This window comes from Thamnophis sirtalis, unplaced genomic scaffold, assembly GCF_051295495.1.
Source record: "Thamnophis sirtalis isolate CommonGarterSnake01/CBP01778 unplaced genomic scaffold, rThaSir2_p1.2 scaffold_11, whole genome shotgun sequence".
Taxonomy (NCBI): domain Eukaryota; kingdom Metazoa; phylum Chordata; class Lepidosauria; order Squamata; family Natricidae; genus Thamnophis; species Thamnophis sirtalis.
In genome coordinates, this window is record NW_028261391.1 from 26814322 (window position 1) to 26842314 (window position 27993).

A 27993-nucleotide genomic window follows, 5' to 3' on the forward strand; every position below is an offset into this window, starting at 1 on the left:
AAACTATAACAAAGTCTACAAAAAGCAATAAATTGCTTTTTATTAGGTAAACATATACAATGGTGTGTGGCACGGTGCTAAAATGCTACTTCTTAAGCCATATATTATGCAAGCATGCTATTTTCATATTAGACTATGCTCCACCAAACATAGATTAAAAATCTACCTTTATTGTTTTTATAAATAACTCAAGGCAGAAAACATATCTAATGCTCCTTCCTCTGCCTTTTTCCCTACAACAACAATCTTGTGAGATGAGTTGAGCTCAGCACAGGCTCCTCTCAGGGCTGTGTGCTCAGCCCCTAACTGTACTTGCTGTATACATATGACTGTATATCCTCTGATCCATCCAACATCATAATAAGTTTGCAGACGACACAACAGTGCTGGGTCTCATAACTGGAGGGGACGAATCAGCATACAGGGAAGAAGTCCAGAAGGTATCCGTATGGTGCTCAAGAAACAACTTACATCTAAATACTAGTAAGACAAAGGAGATGGTGCTAGATTTTCGGAAGCACAGAGAGGAGCCTGCCCCACTGTATATCGAGGGGTCTGTGTGTCTTTTAAATTCTTGGCAGTGCTTATTAGTCAAGATCTCACATGGAAAAACAACATGTCTTCTGGTGATTGGAAAGGCCCAATAGAGACTTCATTTCCTTAGAGTCCTGCGAAAAAATCAGGTGGAACAACGGCTGATGACTTCTTTCTATCAGAAAGTGTCCTCACATATTGTATTACAGTATGGTATGCTGGTTTAACAGCTGCAGACAGGAAGGCACTACAGAGAGTGATCAATTCGGCACAATAAACCATTGGTTGCCCTATGACACCACTGGATGACATCACCAGATCTCGCTGCTTTAGCAGAGTAAGGAAGATACTCAGAGATGATTCACACCCTAGTCAGTATCTCTATGCACTTCTACCATCAGGCAGAAGACATCAAAGTATAGCCAGCCGAACAAACAGGTTTAAAGATAGTTTCTATCCTTGGGCTGTGAGACTTTTAAATACAACCACAATCACTCCATGCAGATGCTAGTTTTTTTCTCATTTTCTTTCTTTTTTCATTTCTGTTATAATTTTGCACCAGTGAGGTTAAAACCAATTTCGTTGTATTTAAGTACAATGACAATAAAGATTATACTTATACTTAGAAAAGAGTTTGACTTAACCAAAGCCTCCTAGCCAGCATTTATTCCTAAAATGGGACCAGTTTCAGTTGCTTTCCCTTACAGTAGACTGAAGGTATGTGTGTCAACAGACATGGAGCCAACATAAGGTTAAGGAGAAGGCAGACCTAGGGCTTCAAAAATGTCAGCAATGGGTTCTCTGCCCGAAATCTGGGTGGGTGTGGCCATGGTGAGCATGGCCTAGTTGGCTTCCTGCACCATGGCGGGGGCGGGACCACATTTTTGCCTTCCCCAGGCTCTGGAAGCTTTCCTTGAGCCTCTGGGAAGGCGAAAACTGCCTCCCCTAGACTCCGGAAGCCCTTCCAGGAGGCCCGTTTTTCCCTCCTCCCCGAGCCTCTGCGCGGGCCCTGCACTTACCTTGCATCCAAAATGGACCGCATGGAGACTCCTGGGAGGGGAGGGGTGGGCGGGGCCAGGAGTGGGATTTGGAGGTTCTTCGAACCGGCCATTATGTTAGCTATTGGTTCTCCCAAACCCAAGCAAACCTGTAGCAGCTCACCCTTGGTCAGTCCATAATAATCAGCTTGTTAGAAATATAAAATGTCTGGAGAAGAAGTCTCAACAGAACAAACACTTTTCCAAAACACCCAAAGGGGAGTTTGTTGGGAGAGAATGGCTATCTAGAACTCTAAACTGGATTAGTCTTCTTCTTAGGAGGGAGGGATGCATTGCAACATTTGGGGGCAGTTCCTACTTTTATTTAAAAACTGGAAAAAGATAAGTACATCTATACCCTGCAGGAGAAGAGTTCCAAGAACTAAAATATAATGTAGCAAAAGGCCTCCTGAGCATTTCAGGTTCCAAGATTTTGAAATGCCTTGGCCACTTCACCTCTAAGGATATAAGAGAGCTGACAGATCAAAGCAATAATTCAACCAGACCAGCATCCTGTTTCCTCAGAACTAAACAGATGTCTCCAGGAAATCTTAAATTAACTTTTCCCTATACGTACCTGGGGTATTGCTTTGGAATAGGGAAGATTCACTTTGCCTTGCCTCCTATTCAGGGCTTCAGCTGTGTTCTTAGACAGACAACACATCTCCATTTGCACACCATCTGCATTTACTTCTGACATGGCTGCAGCAGAGCACAAATTGGAAACATATTGATTTTCAGATGGAGATGCTGAAGTTTGATAGAGCTCGGCTTTGGGCTGTTTTCTCATTACTAGAACTTCAGGCTTTTGGACTATTCTTAGCTTTCAATTATTTCGTACTTTTTTGTTTTCTTTGCCTGGGACAGGACAAGGGTGCCATGGGCAGTTGTTGGAGACCCCCAGTAGTAATCAAGTGATTACCAAAAGCCTGAGGAGATAATGGTTCCGTTCAGATTTTTGTAGTGCTTCAGGTTAGTTTCAGTGAAAACAGACACAGAGCACCTTAAACCCCTAAACTATTCTATGGGTTTAAGAATGAATTTGACAAAATGAAAGTACCCTTCTGTTTATCATCCAGAGTCATTTTAGTGGCTGGCAATGCATTCACAAAATTAGCCATGCTTCAAGAAACACTTTTATTTTACTTTGGTCTGAAATGTTACTATCTCAGTTTATTATTTATAAACATTATATTTATATTTATACCTAAAATTAAAATGCTGAGTAAATGAGAGTAAATGAGAGAGCCGAGGTGGCACAGTGGTTAGGGTGCAATACTGAAGGCCACTACAGCTGATTGTATTCTGCAGTTCAGTGGTTCTAATCTTACTGGCTCAAAGGTTGACTCAGCCTTCCATCCTTCCGAGGTAGGTGAAATGAGGACCCAGATTGTGGGGGCAATATGCTGATTCTGTAAACCACTTAGAGAGGGCTGAAAGCCCTATGAAGCGGTATATAAGTCTAACTGCTATTGCTATTGCTATAAGGTATGGTATGAAACTACTTCATGCGTGAAATGCCTATTCTACTTTTTATCTTGTTGAATGGATATTCATGTAGAATATATCAACTTTGGGGCATCTAAGTGAGGATTTAGCCCAAGATAAGCTACCTATAAAGCCTGGGAGCAGGTTGTCAGAACAGTTTGTCATATATAGGTAGTCCTTGACTTATGGCCATAATTACAGCCACCATCATGTGATCATGCCCAATTTTGTGACCTTTTTGCAGTAGCCATGAAGCGACATCAAGGACATGAAACAAATACCACTGTTGTTAAACAAACCCATTATACCCAATGGGAAGGCACAAAAAGGTTTGCCAAAAGTCATGGTTACATGATCATGGGATACTACTGGCTACATGGGATACTAAATGCAGGCCGGTTGCTAAGTGTCCAAAAATTCTATAGTGCCTGGGTGGGGGCAGCCATTGGAATTTAGAACCCGAGTTGTAAGTAGTTCGGAGAAAATTGTTCATAACTTTGGTTACTAAGAGATTGGTTGTAAGTTGAGGCCTACATGCCATGCACTATATAGTGTCTGCAGTTTAGAAGGAAAAGTAAAATAGCAAATGTTCTGCTGTTACTGAACAGGATGGTTTTTGTTCATTTAGCACATTTATAACCAACTTTCTCCTGGAAAAACCTTGCCATTGTAGTTAATAATAAATTTAAAAAATAACAGTAAGATCACAATGATTAAGTATGCTAAATCCACAAAAAACAATATAAAAAGTTCAAACCTAAAGATATCCAAATTGTACTCTTAAAAAATAAGCTAATAATTTGTAATAAATCCTTTGAAGATTATTAGGGTTATTTCTCCATAATCTGTGGAGAAAGCTGCTGTTTCCGACATAAGACTTTCCTAACAGGTTGTGCACCTACAATACTTAATTTTGTAATCAAGAAAAATGAAGGAGATTAAGGTGTCCAATAAGATTTTATAATTAGGGTAGTGTATCATCCACCATGACTATTTTGCAGAGAATATTCAAATGAATATATTACTGACTTGATTCTTCCTGGATTAACATGATGGTAATAATAATAATGGACATGCCAACCAGAGTCCGTTATTTGAACAGATACAGTAGGTGTGTGATGTAAAATCCAGAGGTGTTCAATCTTAGCAACTTTAAGACCTATGGACTTCAACTCTCAGAATCCTTCACCCAGCCACCCTGGATTATTCTGATGAATGACAAGATTAATTTGATCTAGTCTCTGTGAGGGCTTTGAGCTCCTGTGAAAACTCCTGCATCCAGTGGTCTAGGTCTGAGACTATACTTATGAATTATGATTACACTCTTAACATTCTTTTCCATTATCAGATTAAATTAAATATAGGTATTCTGTTTAGGGTCACACACCTCATTTGTATTTTTACATTAACTATCCCATTTCACACCATCTTTTTTTTTTGGAGATTTCTAAAGAAATAGTCCTGCAAGACAGACAGTGTCATACTACACTTTGCATCATCAGATAAAACGGATCCAGAGAAATTATAAACCAGTTAGTCTAGTGTCTATATTGGACAGGACATTTGAAGACGTTCTCAAGGAAATAACCATATAACATGATTACTATTTATCATATTATTTATATTTGCCTGTCAGAAATGTTTTTACATATAAACTATATACAGTATAAAAGTTCATCAAGTTGTAAACTTGAACTCATTTCTCCCTTAAAAGGTCTCAAGCCAGTTTAAAAGAAGCAGATATATAGATCTGTAGAAGTTCGCCAATGGAAGTGTAAAAACACAGTCTTCGGTGGTTTGGAATTATTTTGAATTCATTCATTTAATCAATAATTTATTAGCTTTTGGTTGCCACACAGATTAAAAATGCAGTAGTGGAGGATAATATTCAGAACTAAATCTCAGCAACATACAATTATATTATCTCCACAACATTCACTACGTGTCTTAATTATTAGTTAGTCCAATAAAAAGGGGTATCTTTTTTCAAGATCAAGAAATAATTATTTCAAATGAAATAAGTCAATTTTTGAAGCCAAAGTACCGTATTTATCGGCGTATAACACGCACCGGCGTATAACACGCATCCCCCATTTTAACACAAAAATTTGAGTAAAAATTTTTTTCATTAAAAATAAATGACTTGGAAGCTCGGAACTTAATGTTGGATTAAAATTTATAACATTAGAACATGAATTATAACATTAACTCCTCTTAAAAGGCAAATATGAAATGAAAAAACACCTCTTTGAGCAAAAAGTTATTTCCATTTTCTTCCTTATATAATATTTTCTGTTTCAACATAAAGTGCCTTCCTTCCTTCCCTCCCTCCCATCCCTTTCTTTATGTTTTCTTCATGCTTTCTTTTCTTTTTCCTCTGCTCTTTTTAAATCCCCCCCCCCTTCTTCTCCTCCTCTACATTTAGGTTGGATTAGTTTGTACAACGGTCATCAAACTTCTGAAGTAAAAATAAATAAATAAATCATATTTAAGAAGAAGAAGAAAAAGGAAGACGTTTTTAGTTAAGTCAAACGTTTTAATAAAAGTTTCATCTTTTAAGATTTGTCCAACACATCCAATTGTAACCTTAACAGTAAAGAATATCACCCCAGCTGCTAAAGGTTCAACCAGTCTGAGAACCATTGAAAAGACAACAGTGCAAAATCCAAAAGACACAACTTCCTCACCGCCATTGCTTTGGTACCAAATCTTTGAGGAAGGGGCTCCAGAAAGAAGGAGGAGGAGGAGGAGGAGGAGGAGGAGGAGGAGGGAACCAAAGAGAGGCTTTTACCGAGTCTGCGCCCCACAGCCAGGACCGTCCTTGCGCTTCCAGCCGCGTTTCTTCCCCGCAAAGCCCTTCGGGCAACCCGAGAGTTCCGCTTGACGCCAGAAGGGCTTTGCAGGAAGAAACGCGGCGTTTCTTCCTGCAAAGCCCTTCGGGCAACCCGAGAGTTCCGCTTGACGCCAGAAGGGCTTTGCAGGAAGAAACGCGGCGTTTCTTGTGTGTGTGTGTGTGTGTGTGTGTCTGTCTGTCTGTCTGTCTGTCTCCGCCATCCCCAACCTCTACACCTTGCAGGACTGCTGCGCCTTTGAGAAGCCGGGGTGGGGGGGAGAGGGGGACGGGAACGACGCCTAACCCCCACCCACACAACCCGGTCCCCGGGAATGCCGCTCCCGCCGTTCAGAAACCGAGGGGGAGAAAAGTTCAAAAGCCGCCGGAGCCAGCTGGAAAAGGAGCGACTTTCCCCATTAGCCGGCGCCCTCCGCCAATCCGCAACGGCCTCGCAAATTAAAAACCGAAGGAAGGCGGCGAGCTCAGCCAAGCGCGGCCAGGCAGCCAGCGGCGCGCACCGGCTTCCCCGCGCAGGGAACTTCTCCGGCGGCTGGGGGGAGGCCGTCAAGCGGAACTCTCGGGTTGCCCGAAGGGCTTTGCAGGAAGAAACGCCGCGTTTCTTCCTGCAAAGCCCTTCTGGCGTCAAGCGGAACTCTCGGGTTGCCCGAATGGCTTTGCAGGAAGAAACGCGGCTGGAGGCGCCAGGACGGTCCTGGCTGTGGGGCGCAGACTCGGTAAAAGCTCTCTTTGGTTCCCTCCTCCTCCCCCTCCTTCCACAGTTTGTGTGACGCTGCCGCCAGGCTGAGATCGGCGTATAACACGCAGGCAGGGTTTAAGCTTCCAATTTTAGTTTTAAAACTGCGTGTTATACGCCGATAAATACGGTATTTCCCCCCAATAACTGATAAACCAGACAGCTAGATTCATAGCAGTATTAATGTTACAGAATAAAGGTTCTTGTCTATAAAAAGACACATTATCCAATGATATTCACAGGAACAAACCAATTTTCAGATGGAAGTTTTAAAGATGTTGGATAACCATTTGTCTGAAGTGGTGTAGGGTTTCCTATCTAAGCAGGGAGTTGGACTAGAAGACCTCCAAGGTTCCTTTCAACTCTGATATGATATGATATATTTTTCTGAAGATGATTTTAGTGATGTTCTCGGTAGATTCTTTTACTGAGAGAAGCCTGATAAGCATCACGTTGATATTTATATTTGTCTTACATTCATAATTGACCTAGGTCCATTGAGGCAAGTAATATACTGAATATTTTTGTGTGCTAGCAGCTTATTTGGAGTGCTGTTTTATCAAGACTATTCTAGCTTTCTGATATGACATGTCTTTACTTGCTTGGTTTTTTTAAACTCAAGATTTAATCATAGAAGACATACAGTCATTTATCCCAAACAACTCTCTAGATCAGTGTTTCTCAACCTTGGCGACTTTAAGTCCACAGGACTTAAAGTTGCCAAGGTTGAGAAACACTGCTCTAGATCTTAAAGTGGAGAAAAAATTGCTAACAAGTTAATGCTGAGCTCTTTGAGTAAGTGTTTAAAATAAGAACTTCTTAGTTGTTAAAGGCACCAAACAGGTATTGCCTGTTCATTTTATCTGTGGCAAGCACCTAACATGTCATTAGGTTTGATAAAGTGAACCATAATTAGGGCTTTATCAAAACATCTTTTCTATTTTGGGGATCACAGTACTGGAAAGAGGGAAAAAAAAGTATTTTCCTCATTGTTGCTCCCACCAAGTCTTTCTTTATGATTTTACATCACTGTTTCATTTGTATGTCTATTTTTGATGCAAGCCCAGAGAAATGATCTGAATGCTCTCTATGTAGCTCAATATACATAACTTGTCAGGCTGGATCGGTGGAACCTTAATAAAGAATTACTAGGATAGAAGGCATGCTGATCTCAGTATTGTGAAGGAAAATATGAACATAAATTTAGGAAGGCATTTTTTCCTTTCATTTCAGGAGTGAGCAATCTGCAATCCGTAGAGCTATTGAAATAATTTCTGTCCTCCCTTCCCCCAAAGCTGAGTTGTCTGTTGTTTCTCTATAGCCAGCTGTTTAGAAAGAAGAGAATGGTAGAAGAAAAACGGCTGCCAGAGCTTGTGGGTGTTCTTAATAACTTTTGGCCTGTAGTTCACCTAAACCAGGGGTGTCCAAACTTGGGAATTTTAAGACTTGTGGACTTCAACTCCCAGAATTCCCCAGCCAGCAATGCTGGGAGTTGAAGCAATGCTGGCTGGGAAATTCTGGGAGTTGAAGTCCACAAGTCTTAAAGGTCCCAGGTTTGGACACCCCTGACCTAAACTGTATGCACAGAGTGCCTTCCATCCCAGAGGGAATGCATACCTTAATGGGGGAAAAGATGCCTATCTTTTACTTTAAGGCATGTGTGCGATTTTCAGAAAGGGAAGGACATTTCTTACGGAATAATTAAACTGGTCCTCCCCAACCTTGGAATTCTGAGAATTGTAGTCACAGAACACAGAACATCAACTGAATGTTCTTTTTTATTGTATAATTTATTTTGGATTTGGTAAGGGGAAAACATGAGAGTCTGCTTTAAAAGAGATGGGTTTAACCCCAGTTTTATTCAATAAATTAATAAGAAATCATATTCCTTGAGCCACATGGATTCTGGTTTCAGTTTAAAGGCTAATGTTCTTGTATAGTTTGTTAGTAAAGTAATTATACACTTTCTTTCTGGTTCATCGAGAGTCACATTAGTTGGACATGGGCATCTCTTAAGCTAACCTACAGTACTACTTTGAGTGAATATAATAATAGATCCTTCTCTACAATAAACATTATGCGTTATAGTTTTTTTCAGAAGATAATCAAGGAGAGAAGCAACCTGGAATTGAGGAGAAACTTCCTAACAGTGAGGATAATTAACCAATGGAATGGCTTGCCTTCAGATGTTGCAGGTGCTTCATCGCTGGTTTTAAGGTTTTAAGAAGAGACTGGACAGTCACTTGTCTGAAATGGTATAGAATATCCTGCTTGAACAGGGGGCTGGACTAGAAGACCTCCAAGTTCCCTTCCTGCTCTATTCAGATTCATGTATCGTAATCATTAATGGATTTTTTAATAGAATTTCTCCAGATTACATGTGGAAAATTATCAAATATCTACAGTAGTGATAACTGGTGCCAGAATGCTTGGACATTAGTACACAATCTGGTTTGTAGAAGGGGCCTCTCACTATATTTTTGTTTATACAAACCACCATAGCAATCCTCACTGTGTCTTGGTGTGTTTCCCTGTAGTGTCACCCATTTAAAAATGCTTTGAAGGAAATCCATCAGATTAAAAAAGGTTAACTAAAGGCTGTATTGTTGAGGATCTTCTTGAAACCGGAGTCAGTTCTATTAATAAAAGGAAATAATAATAATGTTCTTGAACCAATCTTAATATCTTAGCTACCTGCACACACATGTACAATTTCTGTATGTGTTTTTTTTTAGAGAAATCCCATCAAAATACTAATCAGGTCTGCCCTGAGTTAACTTCTAAGGCCAAAGAAATTTCATCATGTGTCACTACTAATATTATATAATAGTATATAATGTATAGTATAGTATAATAAACTATGCATGTAAATATGTATATGTCTGTCTGTGTGTGTGTGTGTGTGTGTGTGTGTGTGAATTGTTCCTGCAATTTATAATTAGGGGTGATATCTCTGGTTTGTTATGAGATTGAAATACCATAAACAAAAAGAATGAGAGAGTGCTTATTTAAAATTTCAGAAAAGCATTTTAATTCTGACATAACAGCAAATGATACATCACTGTCTGTTCTTGACAATCTAGAAAATACAATATTGTATTTTCCTTCTGAGAGGGGAGGGGCAGTTCTCTGTATAGATAAATAGTAAAGATTAGCTCCTAAATTGACTGAATTTGAATGCCTTTCATAGTCAAAGGTGTGGCTACAAGGCCTGGAGGCCTATGAGCCAGAGCAGGCTAAAGCTTGCTTTGCAAAACTAACACCATTAGGGGAACCAGACAATGCCAGTTCCCTTCTTATCTCAACAATGATAGATAAAGTCTTGAGGAAAGGAGAAAGGAGTTTGAACTTTGTTGAAAGGTCAGCAAAACATACCATATGGAATGAAAGGGCTTGGGTTCTAAAGCATATGCAGGTTGTAGCATATCTGTTAGTAGATATCTAGGATGCAGCTAAATAGGTAGTTCACAGATTATTTTCTAGAAGAAGTAATTCCTCAAGTCTTCTCCCCCCCCCCCCCGCTAACTTGTTCAGTTGCCATGTACAATTCTGTCATGAATCTCCTATGATTCTGCATCCAATATGAGCTACAGGATTTGATAGAAATTGTAATGTCCTATAAGGTAAAGGTTCCCCTCGCACATGCGTGCTAGTCGTTCCCGACTCTAAGAAGCGGTGCTCATCTCTGTTTCAAAGCCGAAGAGCCAGCGCTGTCCAAAGACATCTCTGTGGTCATGTGGCTGGCATGACTAAATGGCAAAGGCGCACGGAACACTGTTACCTTCCTACCAAAGGTGGTTCCTATTTTTTTACTTGCACTTTTACATGCTTTCGAACTGCTAGGTGGGCAGAAGGTGGGACAAGTAACGGGAGCTCACTCCATTACGTGGCACTAGGGACTCCAAGCGCCGAACTGTTGATCTTTCTGATCAACAAGCTCAGCGTCTTAGACACTGAGCTACCACACCCCCTTTGTCCTATATTAATAGTATTATAGGACTTCTGAAATATTGCATTTTATGATGTCCAATTTATCACATGCTTGGCACATTGTATAATTGTTTTAAAATACCTGCAAATCAGACTTTCCCAATATTGTACAATATTATTAGTGCATTTAGATGCATAATGTACATCTAATATCACACATGATATAAGATCAACATGATAAAACTTGTTGGGCTAAACTTCAAGGGATAATTTGATTTTAAATGGCATTAAGTGAATTGCTATTTTATACACACAAAACACACACATGCCAGCACAAAGACAAATACTAATATGATGAAGTAGGGGGGAAAATCTATCAAGAAATAAAATCTGAAAAGTGGGGGAGGCAGGAAAAACTGATATTTCTTCTATACAGTTTTAAGAGCAGGGCAATTACTGTTTTATTTAGATGATAACAATGCTATAATAATAGACCTCAATGTTTAATCGTAGCATTGTAGCAATGGTACTGGTTGACCGGATATTCTACAGGACAATGTAAGCTGTCACCCTTCAAAGAGCAGTAAATGACTGAGAACATGTAGGTTGCTGGACCTGATGAGTCATCAATTTCTCACATGGTCTAAAACTGGCTTTCTTTGATTCAGCTCAGCCATAAAATTCATTCTCTTTTCTGTTCTCAGAACACAAAACTCTGTATTAGAAAAGCTAACATGTACATCTATAAACAAAAATACTAGTTTTGCAGATCCAGGCATGATTTATAATTGTTATCTATCATCTATCTATCTATCTATCTATCTATCTATCTATCTATCTATCTATCTATCTATCTATCTATCATCTATCTATCTATCATCTATCTATCATCTATCTATCTATCCTATCTAATATTTCAGTGTTTTATTCAGCTAACAGGTTTTCACATCTAGGTGTGCAGATGACACAATAAAATTAAGTGGCAAAATAGAAACCTGACCATGTAGATTAGTAGTCATCCAACTGAATTTTACTATACAGGGATATAAAAATTACAGTATACAGTTCAGATGAAGTGGCTTACCAAAATTTACATGGAGAAATTATTTTGCTAGAGAAAGAAGGCAAGATTTTTCCTGCTCCTGTTAACTGAGTGAGTAACAGTGTTTCTCAGCAAGAATGCACTCAAAATGAGAGGAATAAGTCCCCATTTTCAAATTCCATAATTTATTATATGACTTCAAAAATGCCAGTGAATATATGAGCTTACAAGTGGAATGCAAATACTCCAAACGGAAATTTAGCTTCACATAGGAGTTTAGAAACTGGTCTAAAACATTCTTAACCCTTTAGGTCAGGGTTTCTCAACCTTGGGAACTTTAAGATGTGTGGACCTCAACTCCCAGAATTCCCCAGCCAGCATGGAGTTGAAGTCCACACATATTAAAGTTCCCAACATTGAGAAACCCTATTCTAGACACCTTCCCCAATTGATTTATTATTTTATTTTATTATTTTTTAAAGTTATATGCTACTCATCTCTCTAAAAGCAACCCTATTGTTCCTGTCTTTCCCCCAAATATAAGAGAAATTGATCTAGAAGGATCCTAAAGACTTCACAATTAGTCTTTAATTGTGATGTTCAAAGTTGAGGTGCACAATGGCTTATATTTTCTCTCTTCATTAACTTATAGTAACAATGCTTGTTATATCTTCTAGGACTAGTTGCCATAAACTATCATGTAGCTTCAACTCCATAAGTTGGCCCAAAAGTATAGTATTGATAGTATTGAAAGCTGCCAAGAGTTCAAAAAGAGCAAAGATAGATGCACCCCCTCCTGCTCCTGTCAGAGATCCATGAGAACAATCCATTTCATTCAGTCCCATATCCAGGCCTGAAACCTGACTGAAAAGGGTCCAGATAATCCATTTTCCTTCAGATCCTCTCGAGTTACAACGTCACCATCTTCTCAACCACCTTTCCCAAAAATGGGACGTGGGATATTGGATGAAAATTGCCCATAATTGTAGGGTCCAGCGATGGCTTCTTGAGTAGGGGACACACTGGCACCTCTTTAAAAGGAGCCAGAAATACCCCCTCCAACAAGGATGAATTCACCATCATTTGGACCCCGTCACATGATACCACCTGGATGGTCTTAACCAGCCAGGAGGATCTAATGTGCAATTGGTAGTGTTTGTATTCATTAGCATTATGATTGTTTATGATTTCTTACTATTACTGCTCTCCCTTTCCTCTCCTTGGGTGTGTTGAAAGTAGTGCTGATGGCAATGAAAAAATTAACACAATATAGTAGTCTATGCAATGTCTCCATCATGGCATAATAGGCTTGCAACCTGACCTGTGTGTTAAACTAAGTTTTTTAAAAAAATACATTTAATTACTTCCTTCCCTTGACTTTCTATTTTTCTTTCCCAATTAATAGCCCAAGTTCCCTGGCTTTGCACACCCCAACCTTAAAGTGATCTTATTCATTAATTCATTCATTCTATTTATACGGCTCCCTATCTTAAATATATGGGATATAGTGGCTAAGACGCTAAGCTTGTCGTCAGAAAGGTCGGCAATTCAGCAGTTACATCCTAGTGCCGTGTAATGGAGTGAGCTCTCAGCTCACTTGTCCCAGCTTCTGCCAACCTTGTCCCAGCTTCTGCCAACCTAGCAGTTCAAAAGCATGTAAAAATGCAAGTATAAAAATCAGTGCCACTTTGGTTGGAAGGTAACAGTGTTCCGTGTGCCTTAGTCATGCCGGCCACATGACCACAGAGACATATTTGGACAGCGCTGGCTCTTCGGCTGTGAAACAGAGATGAGCACCACACCCTAGAGCAGCGGTTCTCAACCTGTGGGTCACGACCTCTTTGGGGTTCGAACGACCCTTTCACAGGTGTCGCCTAAGACCATCGTAAAACACATATTTTTGAAAAATACGGAAAACATAAAATAATTTTATGATGGGGGTCACCACAATATGAGGAACTGTATTAAAGGGTCAAGGCATTAGGAAGATTGAAACCCACTGCCCTAGAGTCAGGAACGACTAGCACATATGTGTGAGGGGAACTTTTACCTATCTCAAATATATAACTGTGTGGCTAACAAAATGTTAAAAGTATATAACATCCCACATAAAACACATAGCAGCCAGGAAAAATTAAAGAAGCAACAATCAGAGTCAGCTGAACCAACAAGCAGACTTCATCACATACTCTCAAGCACACGGTTAAGTCTTCAGGATCTTACAAAAGGCCCAAAAATGTTTATAAATAAATAAATATAAATAAATATATATATCAGTTGTGTCAGGCCTGCAACGGTTCCTTTAAGAATCTTTGGCCTGCCACACTCTTATTAAGGGAGGGATTTAGCAAAGGGTAAAATGTGTTGTTTTCAAAATAAAAAATTCCTTCCTAGAAGCTCAAGGTCATCTTTTGTCTCCCAAACCTTTACACCTGACCGGAAGCAGTTAGGCGTAAATGCCAGTGTGGAAAAGGAAGATTGGACTATGTGATAGATTGTGGGTGTGGGGACAAGATCATGAACTTTTAACTGGGTGGGATTCTGATGTAACTTCCACAGTTGGAATCCCCACAGCTATGTGCCAACATGCCTGTTTTATTAAATTGGAACTTTAAGCATAGTTTTGCCTTCGACTTTGATTTGATTCTACATGGTATTTGGAACGCTAACAAGTAGTGGGCTCTGGATCCCGTTCCATCCAGTATGGTTGGAATGGGCCCGGCGGCAACCACATGGATGTGCACAGCATACACGTGCATGCGTTTTACATCCTCTGTGAGCCTATACGATCCTCCAGCTGCTCAGCAGAGCATCACGCAGGTGCTGTATGCATTGTGCGTGTGCATGGATGCGCGGAAGACTTAAAAGACTAGTAAGGAGGGCGAGTGGGTGGTCCCTCTGGAGCACCGGAACAGCATCCGGTGCTCCGGACAGGCTCCAATACGCACATACCTTATATATATATATATATATATATATATATATATATATATATATATATATATATATATATATATATATATATATATATATATATATATATATATATATATATATATATATATATATATATATATATATATATATATATATATATATATATATATATATATATATATATATATATATATATATATATATATATATAGGATAGAGTAGGGTTTTTCAAACTGAATTCCAGCATAACTCTGGTTGTACAATAACTTCATAAAGTCTGTGAGAAATTAAAGGCAAGAAAAAAATATTCAAATGCAGCTAGTTTTCCATCACCAGAGCTTTGTCTCTTGATCAGGAATTCTTTTTTCTTTAACTATCAGGTTCTGCAGTCTGAAAACCTCTGGGCTGCAAGTATCAGACATAAGTAGTTCTTGCTTAGTGACACAATTTGCAACAGGAAGTTGTGTTATGTGAAGCACTCACTAAGTGAAATCATAATTCGTGCTTTTGATCTTACTTCACCTTTCCTTTGCTTTACAGACCTGTGGAGGTTGAAAATGCACGGATTGGTCATGAAATTACTTTGTCATCATCATTGTAAACAGTCACTAAATAAGGCAGTTTGTTTTGAATCAAAATATAGAAAAGAAATCCTTCTATTTTATTATCTTATGTAGCTTTCTTGTCTTTAGTATTATATTTTCTTCTTCTCTAAGACCAACTGAAATAGAAATGCTAATTTTAAACCAGTACTAGTGTTTAAAAATAAGTTAGTTTTTCACCTTATGAAGTCAAGTAGCATTTGCTAACAAGAGCTTTTCTTTGAATTCCTTGAAGCTGAGCACACTAATAAAAATGCCACAATAAAGCCATCCCTCTGTAGAGACTTTCTTGTCATGTTCTTGAATGAAATCGAAAGGCTTTCTTTTCACCATAATGGTACTAAGAAGGACAAGCTTAAGTTTCTAGCTTAAAACAAATTCAGCACATTCTCCCCCAAATGAAGCTGTAGCATTTTAGAACCTACAAACTCTGCATAATTTTAATATCTTTGCATGCTCACTAGATAGGTTTTGAATCACGGTTCTATTAATTTCCTCATGTGTAACTCAGAACAGCAGCAATTGATTGCTTGTACAATAGGAACTGCACTGCATATTTTTGAGGGCTCTCCAGAATATGGTTGAAAACCAAAACCTTGCTGATATAAGTGTGGTCATCTACTAGTGAAGTGCGATGATTTACATGAAAGAAGATCCAAAGAGGGTCATTCACTTAGTAGGACTTTCCAGTAGAAGCAGTTTATATGCTCAACAGTGAGTCATTGGGTTGACTAATAGAGGGTAATGAAGTTTCTGCATATAAAATAAAAGAACCACAACTTATTCACTTTCAGATTTTTCACTACTAAATCAAGGATTTAAAAAGTATATATTTAATTTAAAAGCAGAAAATCTTATGGGTCATATAGCTACATCAATTGCTATTGAAAAACCTGAGAGCAATGTTCACATTTTTAGACAACCATGAAAATTAATGATTTTAATATTCGGTTGTAATTTGTTAATAGAGCATGCCAAGGAAAATGCTTTAAGACCGGGAAAATTGGACACACCTATTTGAAACTCTAATTGAGGGGTATCCAACCTTGGCACTTTAACACTTGTGAACTTCAACTCTCAGAATTCCCCATTCAATGTTGCTTTCAGTAATTCTGGGAGTTGAAGTTCACAGGTCTTAAAGTCTCCAAGATTGGACATCCCTGATCTAGATATTGCTACTTATTAGTAAGAATTAGACTTCAAAACCTCATTTCTTCCAGAAGTGTTGTGCTCAGTTATCACATGTGAAAGCTACTAAGTTCAGAAAGGCTGGTGTGGAAATGGAATAATGATCTGATTTGATCTATAGATCTGTAAGGATCTATAGATCTATAATTATCTATAGTAGCTTCCTACTTTCAATATTCATCTCTCCATAACACCTTGAATAATATCACAAGAAGATCTTACCAATTGGATAGCATTTGCATATTGGATGCCCTTTGATTGATAAGTCAAATATTATCAAATGATGTCTGACGATGCAATCTTTATAGTGTTTTTTTTAAGTAAGGTGTTCTTCCTTTTATTTCCCCTTTTCCTTTTTTAAATATTTTACTTACCTCAAATTTATTTAATCTCTTTTTGAAATTACAAGTACAAGAGTACATTCTCTACGCCTGAGAATACTTTTAAGTACTTTTAAGAATACTTTTAAGAGAATTCACTTTTAAGTGAATTGTTTGGATGTAGTGAAAAATGACCCAGCTTTAAACGAGAATGCTGTAATTCATTCCAATTTTGTTTTGACCCCAAATATTAAATGTATTGATATAATTAATGCTAATTAATACAAACAGATAGTCATCTGTTGAGGGATACAATACAGTTATGCAGACTTTACCAATATTTGACCAGACAATTACCCAGACTGTTTTGGAGCAAAGGAAGAGAATCCATTGCTGAGAGCTGCATCTGGTGCTGGAGAAGAGAACTGCAAGCCATCTGCCCTGTCTTGTGTTCTTAAGAGAGCGAGGATCAACCTGTGACTCCAGAGTTTCTTTCTTGTAGCCCTACGGTTTCTTGCTGTAATTGGTGGAACATTTTTTTGCCCCAACAAGGGAAAAAAGACATTACTATTGTAGCATAATCTCTAACATCAGATTAACGTAATTATAGAAAACAAAGGAATTCCTCAAACTCACACTAAGAAAACAACCCCCCCCCAAAAAAAATATAGGTTCCAGCCCCTTCCATTTTCATCACCGCCCATCCCTGTTGCCCTGGGCTCTTTCGAAATGTTAAATGTTGCCCTCAGCCACCAAAAGGTTTCACCTGACTTAAGAAAGGGTTTAGGGTGGCATGAACTCTATTGTTAAACAGTCGCCAAACATTTGCCAATCAAAGGAGAGAACAATACAATCTCCAGTCTTCTCAGACACTGTAATGTCTTGGGCTCAACCTGCCCAGCCTTGTTTCACTTTTTTTTTTGTCTTTGATCTGCATGCAAATCTTGTGAGCTCCTTCTCTCCAGTTTATCTCTGCTTTCAAAAAAGCAGAAATGCACCTCCCATTTTCATGGGATTGTGGCTTCCTTACATTTCAGCTTCACTTCAAGAGAGGGTACTTCAGAGCGTCTTTATTTTGGAGATAGTTGTTATCAAGCTCATAGTTATATGAAAGGACAAGAAGCAGATGGCAGGAGTCTCCCTTTAGGGCTGGGCATCTCTGATGGCTACAATGGAAAGGAATGGAGGAATGACTGACAAAACAAACAAGGGGAAAACCAGGCTCTGCCGTTCCCTTCATTCTAATTTGGTGAACAAGAAAGCAACTGCTGCAACAGGGAGTATTGTGACAAATGTGTTTCCCAAAAGAGTAGATAACACTTGGCACTGTGATATTTACAGCATGCCAGTAACAGGAGGGAGAATAGAGCATGGTTGGAAACAATAGGTGCCTATTTCAGCGGTAGGCTTATTAAAATAAACAACTTCATTTGCTGTCACTGTCATTTCTTAGAAGAGCTCATTGCTTTGTTCATACATTGAAGTAATTTATACATTTTCTCATCTTAAATTACCAGTTTATCCGATAAAAGAAGTTTCCATTTAAATCTGAGTCAGGTTTAGTCGTTTATTAGATGTTCATCTTTCAGCTAACAAAATGAGGATCATATATGTATTTCATAGGTATTAAAGTCATTGTGCCTGTATGTGATGATAAAATAAATACATGTGTTCCTCACTTTTTGTACTGCTATGAAAATAGACCATATCTTTTGAACACCATTTGTCAGCTGTGACCAGGGGGGCATTTGCCCAGGTTCGCCTGGTGCACCAGTTGCACCCCTACCTGAACTGGGAGGCTCTCACAACAGTCACTCGTGCCCTTGTGACCTCTAGGCTGGAGTACTGCAATGTGCTCTACATGGGGCTGCCCTTGAAGAGTATTCGGCGACTTCAGCTAGTCCAGAATGCGGCCGCGCGAGCGATTGTGGGTGCACCTCGTTTCACCCACATAACACCTATCCTCCGCGAGCTGCACTGGCTACCTGTCGATCTCCGGGTACGCTTCAAGGTGCTACTTGTCACCTACAAAGCCCTTCATGGTAGTGGATCTGGGTACTTGAGAGACCGCCTACTGCCAATTACCTCCACTCGACCAATTAGATCCCATAGATTAGGCTTCCTCCGAGTTCCATCTGCCGGTCAATGTCGACTGGCAACCACGCAGAGGAGAGCCTTCTCGGTGGCAGCTCCGACCCTATGGAACGATCTCCCCGTGGAGATTCATACCCTCACCACCCTCCAGACCTTCCGCACAGCCCTCAAAACCTGGCTATCCCGTCAGGCCTGGGGTTAAAGACCGTAACCCACCCGAATTGTATGAATGTTGTGCTTTTAAAGATGTACTGTCTTATGTGTTAATCTGTTTGTTTTCCCCTCCTTTCGAATTGTAAGCCGCCCTGAGTCCCCCCAGGGAAAAGGGCGGCATATAAATAAACTACTCCAGTACTCCAATACTCCAATATCGGATTATACCCAGTTACATTAGTTGAATTTAGTTCCCACTGATATCCATGTGAAGTTTATTTTAGTATTGATTTTACTGTGTCAAAATTTAGAAAAATGGAACTTCAATGTAATCCATAGGCTGGATTCACATGTTTCACTACGCCATAATATGTTTTGTCTGGTTTGTGATTACCACATAAATGAACCCTATGATTTATAAATCATACCTTGCAGGATGTACAAGCTCTTCTAATTATGGCTTAGACAACAAAAAAAGCAGTGATGGCATATAGTAGTGTGGTATATGAATTAGATTCTAAGGTGGTTTAATTTTTGTTATTTTCTTTGCTACAAAGAAAAAAACACGCTGTTCCATATTTTTTCCTTCTTTCCCCATATTTCCACTTTTTCCTTTCTTATATTTAAGTTCTCATTTCTTTAGACTGCAGTATTCCATTACATGCCACAAAAAATGTCTTTTGATGCCTTTTTATCAACTATCAACAAAGCCACAGTTACGTGTAACTGCCCCATGTGACATTAGATTTTTGCACAATAAAGCATTTATTATTAAAAATGATTGGGATTTCATATAAACATTCTTTTATTGATAGATTAGGATTATTATTTGATCATTATGTTGTCTTCCTGTGTGAGAAAACTTTCTTATTGTCCAATTTCAATATCTAATTTTCTGTTTGCATTTCAGTTTACTTCTATTTGAAATTTGCTGAAACAGTTTATTTCAACATTTTAAATCACTTCCATCTTAATAAATTATATTATTTAAGTGAGTCATATACTCTTTATGTCAGTCAAAACTTCAACGCCACATAGAGTTTATGCTGCTTAAAATGCAAATAATCTAGCTACTACATGCATAGAATTGCTGAACTGATTGGCAGATGTACAAAACTCTTACTATATTTTTTTATTACAAGGGGTAGGAGTGATTTAAAACTGTCCAATTTTAATACTTAAATTGAAATTCATATCCTGGAAGGACAAACTTGGGAAATGGGTCGATTTTCAAGGTTTTTTTCATTAAGGAAGAATAGTCAATTTTTAGAAATATTGATATGATATAATATAATATTAAATTATTTTTTTATTTAATTATAATTTTCTATCTATATTCTTTACTCCATGCATGATTTTGTAAATATTGATCATATTCCTCTAAAATCTTTTTGTTATCCTTAAGCCCAGAATACTTTACATGTTGTTAACCCTCCTTTTTTTTAGAAAGGAATTTGTTGAGATTCCAGTCTGCTCACTTTCAACAACTTTTCTATACAATATATGTTAAACCACAGCATTCATAGTTCCTAAATCTCTTGAACAATTGTGGGAGATGATAGCCAACATATGTAGAGGCATCAAATACATTTCAATGTTTTGTTTATAGAACAAAAAAGAACTTAGATGTTTAGACAGCACAGAGTTGAAAAGAAGAGGAAAAAATGTTTCATAATATAGAAGAGAAAAAAGCGCTGGAAAGCAAAACTAGAATTGAGAGAAACCTTGAAGTCAGGAAATGACTCACTAGATGAAAGGGAGGCACAAGTGATACAGAAGAATTGAAAGTGGCTTTGGAGCTGCAGAGTTGAAAATCTGGGATAAAGGTGAACCTAAACTTTTAGAGTTTTTAAAAGTTGCATCAGAATCTGTGCCACTTCCATGCTAACATTTTTTTATTTGTTTATTTATTTTCATTACCACCTTTATTATCTTTATTATTATTATTCATAAGAAAAAAATTAAAAGCATTCATTGTGCTTTAAAAAAAAATCTAGTTGTCTGCAAGCTTACAAGTATAAAATGATAAAGAAAAGAATAAAGCACAAGCAAAAATGAATTTGGGTATCTTTTTGCTTGAGTAGATACAGGGCATTCTGATCGCTCCCTTCATCTTAAACAGTAGGCAGAGCTAGAAGACTCTGATGGTCTTTCTATGGGAGGAGATAGCTCCACCTCCAGTTTTGGAATTCTAAGCTAGAAGGAAAACTCAAATTAAGCCCACATGAGAAAGATAAAAATAAACAATAGATACAAGTGGTAACTGAAATTGAATATCCCCCCGCCCCCCCAATATCATGTTAGGGTCACAGTGCATAGGTGCTATTCTGCTGGTTCGCCCCAGTTCGCACAAACCAGTGGTGGGAGGCTCCGCCCACCCACCCATGTCATCATGGACGCTCTGCACATGTGCAGAAGCGCCTTGAGCAAAGTGAGTGTGCACGCTCCCAGTTCCAAACCAATAGCAAAGGTAAGAGGATTTCATGCCTGGCACAGTACCTAGGTGGGCTGGGTGCCTTGTTTCTGATACAGAAAAAGGACCTTCATGGTATGGCCAGTATTAAGTTTTCTGCAGCAGTCAGACTTACGGAATTCTGTAGTTTGGTAATATCCTGGAGAAAACCTAATTTTTTGCTAGGAGCTATTTTCTGTACAGGTAGTCCTCAACTTACAACAGTTCATATAGTGAGTGTTCAAAGTTACAAACAGCCTTTGAAAAAAGGGACATAATTTTCACACGTAAGCCATTTCAGCATCCCAGGGTCACATGATCAAAATTCAGATGCTTGGGAATTGACTCATATTTATGACCACTGCAATGTCCTGACGTGATATGAACACCTTTTGTGAAATTTTGACAACCAAAGTCAATGAGGAAGCCAGATTCACTTAGCAACCGTGTTACTAACTTAAAAGCTGTTCTGATTCACATAACAACTGTGAAAAGAAAGGTTGTAAAAGCAGGCAAATTTCACATAACAAATGTCTCGCTTAGCAACAGAAATGTTGGACTCAATTGTCATAAGTCCAGGACTACCTGTAGTACTTTACTGTTTACTGCTGTTATTACGAAACAAAATCATACCAATTTGAATGCCAAGTTTGTGAAGTACTCCAGACAGGGAGCAGAGCCAGATGAACTAATTCTACTTTGGGAGACAGGGACAAGAGCCATAGCCAGGGCAACAGTCAGATAAGTGACCACTGCCTACAAGAGGCAGGTGGATATGGTGAACATTTCAAGAGGGACCCTCCTTAGTTTCTTGGGCTGTAAAGGCAATGGGAGAAGAAATGTACTTTCAGATTTGCAATATTTTGCTAATGTACCTTAAAATAAAACAGAGCTTGTTCTTCTGGATGTATTACTTGTATGCACTATCTTGCAAGGCTGATATTGATGTTGGCATGGTTGTTGTTTTTTTACATATCTATATGAAATCATGTATGAAACTAGTAGAAGCTCCTCAAGGTGCCAACATAGAAGGAAAGCCTTGCTAAAACACCAAGTGTGTAATTGAAACTAGCTGTTACAAGTAGCTAACTAACTATATATGTACCTAAGTTTGAAGGCAGATTGGAATTAAAATTTTGAAATTTCATTTTTAAAAAATGATTTTTTTTCAGAGTTTGCATATTCCTATCTTTGTTCGCAAGACTACATCCAATAATACAAAGATATTCAAATGTAGCTGAGTAATTTCAATAGACAGATTGATGTGTTCTTTGGAGAATCACCTTGTAGATAAATGCTGAATTTGGCATATTGTTTATTCATCTCAAAAACAGATATTTTATGAGGGGAATGGAATAATCTTTTCTGATAGGAATTACCATCAGAGTTAGAGCTACTTCTGGAGTGATTGGAAGGGAACTATCCCACTATAGAATTCATTGACCTTGTTATAGGAAAATAATGTAAAAAACAAGTTCAAGGGATATCTACATATTTGGAGACAGGAAATTCTAAAGCAGGGGTGTCAAACTTGCATCATCATGGCGGTGTCACGTGACATCAGGACTTTCCCACTCCCTTTGCTAAACTGGGCAGGGCCAGAACGTGACGTATCCGGTCTGTGGGCCACAAGTTTGACACCCCAGTTTTAAAGAAAAGGATTTGGAAAAGGACAAATAATAAAATAATTAAGACATTTCAGGCTGTACAAAGACTAGTAATTAATGCAATAAGGGTTAATACTTTTAGGTAAATAGAAAATTAACTTTTGCAAGATTCAAGAACTCTCAGATGTCTCAAGAACTTCGCCCTTGAAATTTTTTCAGAGTTTGCATATTCCTATCTTTGTTTGCAAGACTACATCCAATAATACAAAGATATTCAAATGTAGCTGAGTAATTTCAATAGACAGATTGATGAGTTCTTTGGAGAATAACCTTGTAGATAAATGCTGAATTTGGCATATTGTTTATTCATCTCAAAAACAGATATTTTATCAGCTCCGTGATTGGTAGTAAAATAATATGACAGAAGAGTGAACAAATAGCAATTTTGGATACTTATATGTGTTAATATTATGGTGCCAACAAAAAATAGGGAGGCAGACTAATAGATAGCATAAACAAATGAGCATCATGTAATTGAAACTATGATTGGAACAATCTTAATAACTCCCAACTTTCTCTTTTGTAGCCACATAGAGAAAATTACAACTTGGCAAGATCCTCGAAAGACTATGACCCAGCCATTAAATCACATGAGCCATCATCCTTCAACCACTTCCACCCCAGTATCACAACGTTCAATGGCCATGTCGCAACCCAACCTCGGTGAGTAATAGGAAAAGGAACAAGAGTTCCAAATAATTGTGACCTTCTTCTAATCTCTTTTATTGACAAACAATATACTTGGTTGACTGTGCATAATGATGAATAAACTTTGAGGACTAAGTCCAACAATTAGAGTGAGTCAGAAAATACAGAAAGCTTCTTGAAGAATATCCAAGATCCTTGTAGGAACCTTTTGGGCCTAGCAAGTTGTTGTTCATTTAACTGTATCAAATATACTATTTCTTAAGGAAATTAATCTGTGAACATCTGTTTCACTTGTGTCTCATATGGGAATGTCTTGTAGAAACGTTTACAAGATTTAAAATGAAATTGTTTTTGTTTGGAAAGTTAAGTTTGTGTTGTCTACTTGGTAGTTAACTGTATTTAAAAGAAACCTTTATTTAACTCCAACTAACCTTAACTCCACATTTAATTGTAATAACTCATATTAATACAATTGAAGCTACTTCTGTACAGGCATGCATATAATTGTGCTGCATTTTTTTATCATTATAATTAAAAATTATGGTGAACTAGGATCTGAAATAGATATTTCAGCTCTGGCTAAGATGGAACCTATTTATTTATTTGTTTGTTTATATTTCCTATTTTTACTGCCCCTCTCCCTCAGATCTGTGGAGTAATTAATATCTATTATAATTCTAATACCAAATTGTGATTAAAACTGATAAGGAAAGGCAAGGAAAGAGAAGAAGAAATACGCATCTAAATATAAAGTGTGCCTTTTACTGCATTTGATTATTATTATACTTACCTCATATACTGTATTTGTAAAGATTGGCAATGAATAAAAAATTCCGCCAAGTAATTTTTCCCCAGCCATAGCTGGTAACACTACTGATACCACTGATACTACTACTGCTCTGAATCCTGTTACATGTTCAAAATTAGATTTTTTTTTTCTTTTTGTGAATCTGAGTTCCTAATTGCAAATTATATTTTCCCAGAACTTTGATAGCACATGTTAATCCCAGACATTTAGCACCTTTATGTAGCCAAAGGAAAAAGAATGTTTTTGGTTCAAATTTGAAGCAGGTTTTTTTTTTAGACCAGCCCATGAGCCCTGAAACCAGGCCTGCTGAGCCAACATTTTCCCAGACAACACAGATGGAATGGAAATTGGATAAGGAGACAGATCTAATAGTCTGGCAAAAATCTATTCAAAAACAGATTATATACTTCTGTCTTTTGCCTTAAGATATTTAGGCAACAAAAATTGTATTGGAAAATGTGCCATGAACAAGGTGGAGATTAAAAGTTTTTCTAAGTGTATGTCATGGTCTGTTCTTATGTGGGTGTTTACTGTTGTGCTTCTTCCTAGTATGAGCTGGGAAAATTGTTTACTCCCTGAATAGCTTATCCAGTTTTACTTCACTTTTCGTCTTGTATTTCAAGAAAGGGTACAAAACACCGTGGCAGGTGTTTTATTAGTAAAGATTTCTGATTAAATAGAACAAAGTGGAAATAAATTGAAATTCAGTGTTTAACCAATTCTAGTTCTTCCATCTTTTTTGTGTCTGATCTTTGTGGTATATTGCTACAATGGCACAGTAATTCAATTTTTTTTACTTGTATATGTTATTGAACTAAACTAAAAATGGCAACAATTCCCATAGTTGGCAATATTGGCAGGTATGTTTCAGTCAGATTTGGAGGAACATAGTTTCCGCTATCCCTGCTTTATTGATGAGAAAAAGGTCTTCAACTTGTGCATGCAATGTAAGAATCTTATATCAATTTTGGGACTGTTTTACGTTAGGTCTAGAATTTCTCCTAATATGGTTAGACAGAAGGACTAGATATCTAAACCACAATGAGATTTAGGTTTCAAAGGGAACTCTCCAAATATTGTAATAAACAATTTAGTTGTTCTCATTCTGGTTATTTGCATTATGGAAGTTCTATCATCATGTTTTTTATTTATGGCTACACAATATTCCAAAACATAGTGAGATTAATAAATGTTTCTGTGCACCTGGAGGCTTTATTCTTCTTCTCTCCCTCCCTCCCCCTTACAAATGAGAGATAAGTTAGATGACACCTCAGGGACATGTGTAGAATCATTCTTTGTTTCGCTGTATTTAATGCCAAGAGATAGCAGATAATTTTCATCAGTCAACTCTACAAGAAAAGTATACACCAGAAATCAAATGAAATGCTTGAGGTTGTTTTACAGGTAAATCAGATATTCCCAACCTTTTAAAGGTCATAGGGAAAAAATGCTATCTGTTTTGGGAATAATGCAGATAGTATTGATGAAAGAAATATCCTTCTGGGTTCGGCTCCAAGTGGGGAAAAAGACACTGGAGACATGGAGGCTGCTTGGAAAGATGGTTTATTGGTGGACAGGACCGCCATTGCTTGAGTCCTGAACAGAAAAGGTGATCACATGCTTCAATGTTGGTGGAGAAGAAGAGAAGGGCTGAAGGAGGGGCTTGCTAGGCTTTTTACCTGTTTAGTCCCACCTCTCTGTTTCCTGTTCCTGTGTAAGAAATGTATTCTGATTGGTTGTCAGACTGCCATAGGGCCATGCAGGGGCAACTCTCTAGGCTGTGTTTTGAATCCAGGTTTGGTTGAGTTCTCAAGTGCCATGTGGTCAGTTGGGGCCAATATTATCATGCTTTAATCCCATCCCCTGGAGCTGAAGTGGAGAAGCCTTTATTAAGTAAAGTGGACTAGCTTGGCCTTCTTAATGGCCCATTGACAAAGTGGGGATGGGCAGGAAGCTGCAGGCAGCTATTCTGTCTTTTAAAACATGTTTCTTTCTTTTCACATCCAGAGAAATATTCTGCCTTTTCAATATTTCCTAGGATATTTCATTTTTCTGGGAGAGGGCTGGGTGATAACTTCCTACAGTATAAAAAACTATCTTTCATATTTAGATTTTTAAGAGTAAAGGGAAAGAGCAGAGATTCTCAGACATCCAGGTCATAGTTGTCTCAAAGGTGCTTTCTAAAAAAGTAACTGGACTGTTTTTTCTTTGAGGAAGAAGAACAAAACATTTTTTCTTCTTCTTCAAGGAAAAAACAGCCCAGTTGCCTTTTGAAAAAGCGACTTTGAGATATTGACCAAGTGGTGGCCAAGTTATTTTTGCTTGGGTGGAGACATACTGTATATCATGTGTCTACCACAGTGTACAGTGTACTCTAATATAAGTTTCTTCAAGTTGATGAGAAATTATATACAGAGATAGGTAAGGTTAACATAGAAGCAGAATAGAGGAATTTTTAGCACCAAGATGTACACTTTCAGGGCAAGTTTATTTCCTTAAAGTAGATCCCTGTTTGATTGTTCTTCCAAAAGGAACATTAGGAAAAATACTCTATTGGATAAAACACCAAAGTAAACTAAGGTTCTGTCGTTCTTTCCTATCTTTTAAATTCAAATGTTCTTTCCTTTTGTATTTTTGTCCTTTTCTTAAATAGTCCCATTACCTTTGTTAGAAGTGAGGACTACTTGTTGCACAGAATTGTGAAGTTGCTTTGAAACTTCTTCTTTTGTTATGCACTTGTTAGTATATTGCTACTGCTATCATTGTATTACTTTTAGCAATACAGATATTCCCAAAATGGCTGGTGTGCAGTATCAAAATGCATTAACGAAATACAAATATAGAAACATAGGTCAACAAGATTTTCCCCACAGAGCTGTTTATAACAGATAGTCCTTAGGAGCAATGGAAGATGTTCCAGGTAGATTATCTGTGGGGTGTTTTGTTTTTTTTTGTCTACCTCCATTTCCCCCCCCCCCACACTTTTCCCTTCGGAGTGATATTAATCTGAGTGATGTGAATTTCATTATGCACTCTACATTTCTCAACTATCTAATCAAGAGTTAAATTTACTGCACAAGGGCTGAAAAAGCTAGAAAAGGAGAGTTATTAAAATGAAATGGAATTCTTTAGTTCTAGAGACATCTTTGTAATTAATTTCAAAATAATAATAGAATCCAGATATTAGGGAAGGTTCCAATCTTTTGGAACAAGTGTGCAACCTGAATGCCTCCTGCAGCCCCAAATTTGTTGTCCCTAGTGTCTCCACAAATCACATCACAAAATCTGGAGGCAAAATAGCTAGTTTTCACTAGCACACTTTTCAACAAATTAGTTTTAAAGAGGGTCTTCTACATGTTTATAAGCTTTCAGCTCTTCCACAAAAAGGCTAAGAGAAAGAGATACAGTGTTTCCCCAAAAATTAAACAGGGTCTTATTTTCTTTTGACTCCTGAAATAAGCGCTGGGCCTTATTTTTGAGGAAGGTTTATGATTTTTGAGGTGCAG

At 37.9% G+C, this 27993-nt stretch overlaps 1 protein-coding gene across 1 annotated transcript in view; it reads left to right on the forward strand.

The window, feature by feature from the left end:
* The window catches only part of WWTR1 (WW domain containing transcription regulator 1), a 99638-nt gene that overhangs the window by 37701 nt on the left and 33944 nt on the right, over positions 1 to 27993 (forward strand). Inside the window, exon 2 of the mRNA XM_087725397.1 lies at positions 23558 to 23694. Coding sequence (XP_087581523.1) covers positions 23558 to 23694 — 137 coding nt within the window. The remainder of the gene's footprint in view (positions 1 to 23557; positions 23695 to 27993) is intronic.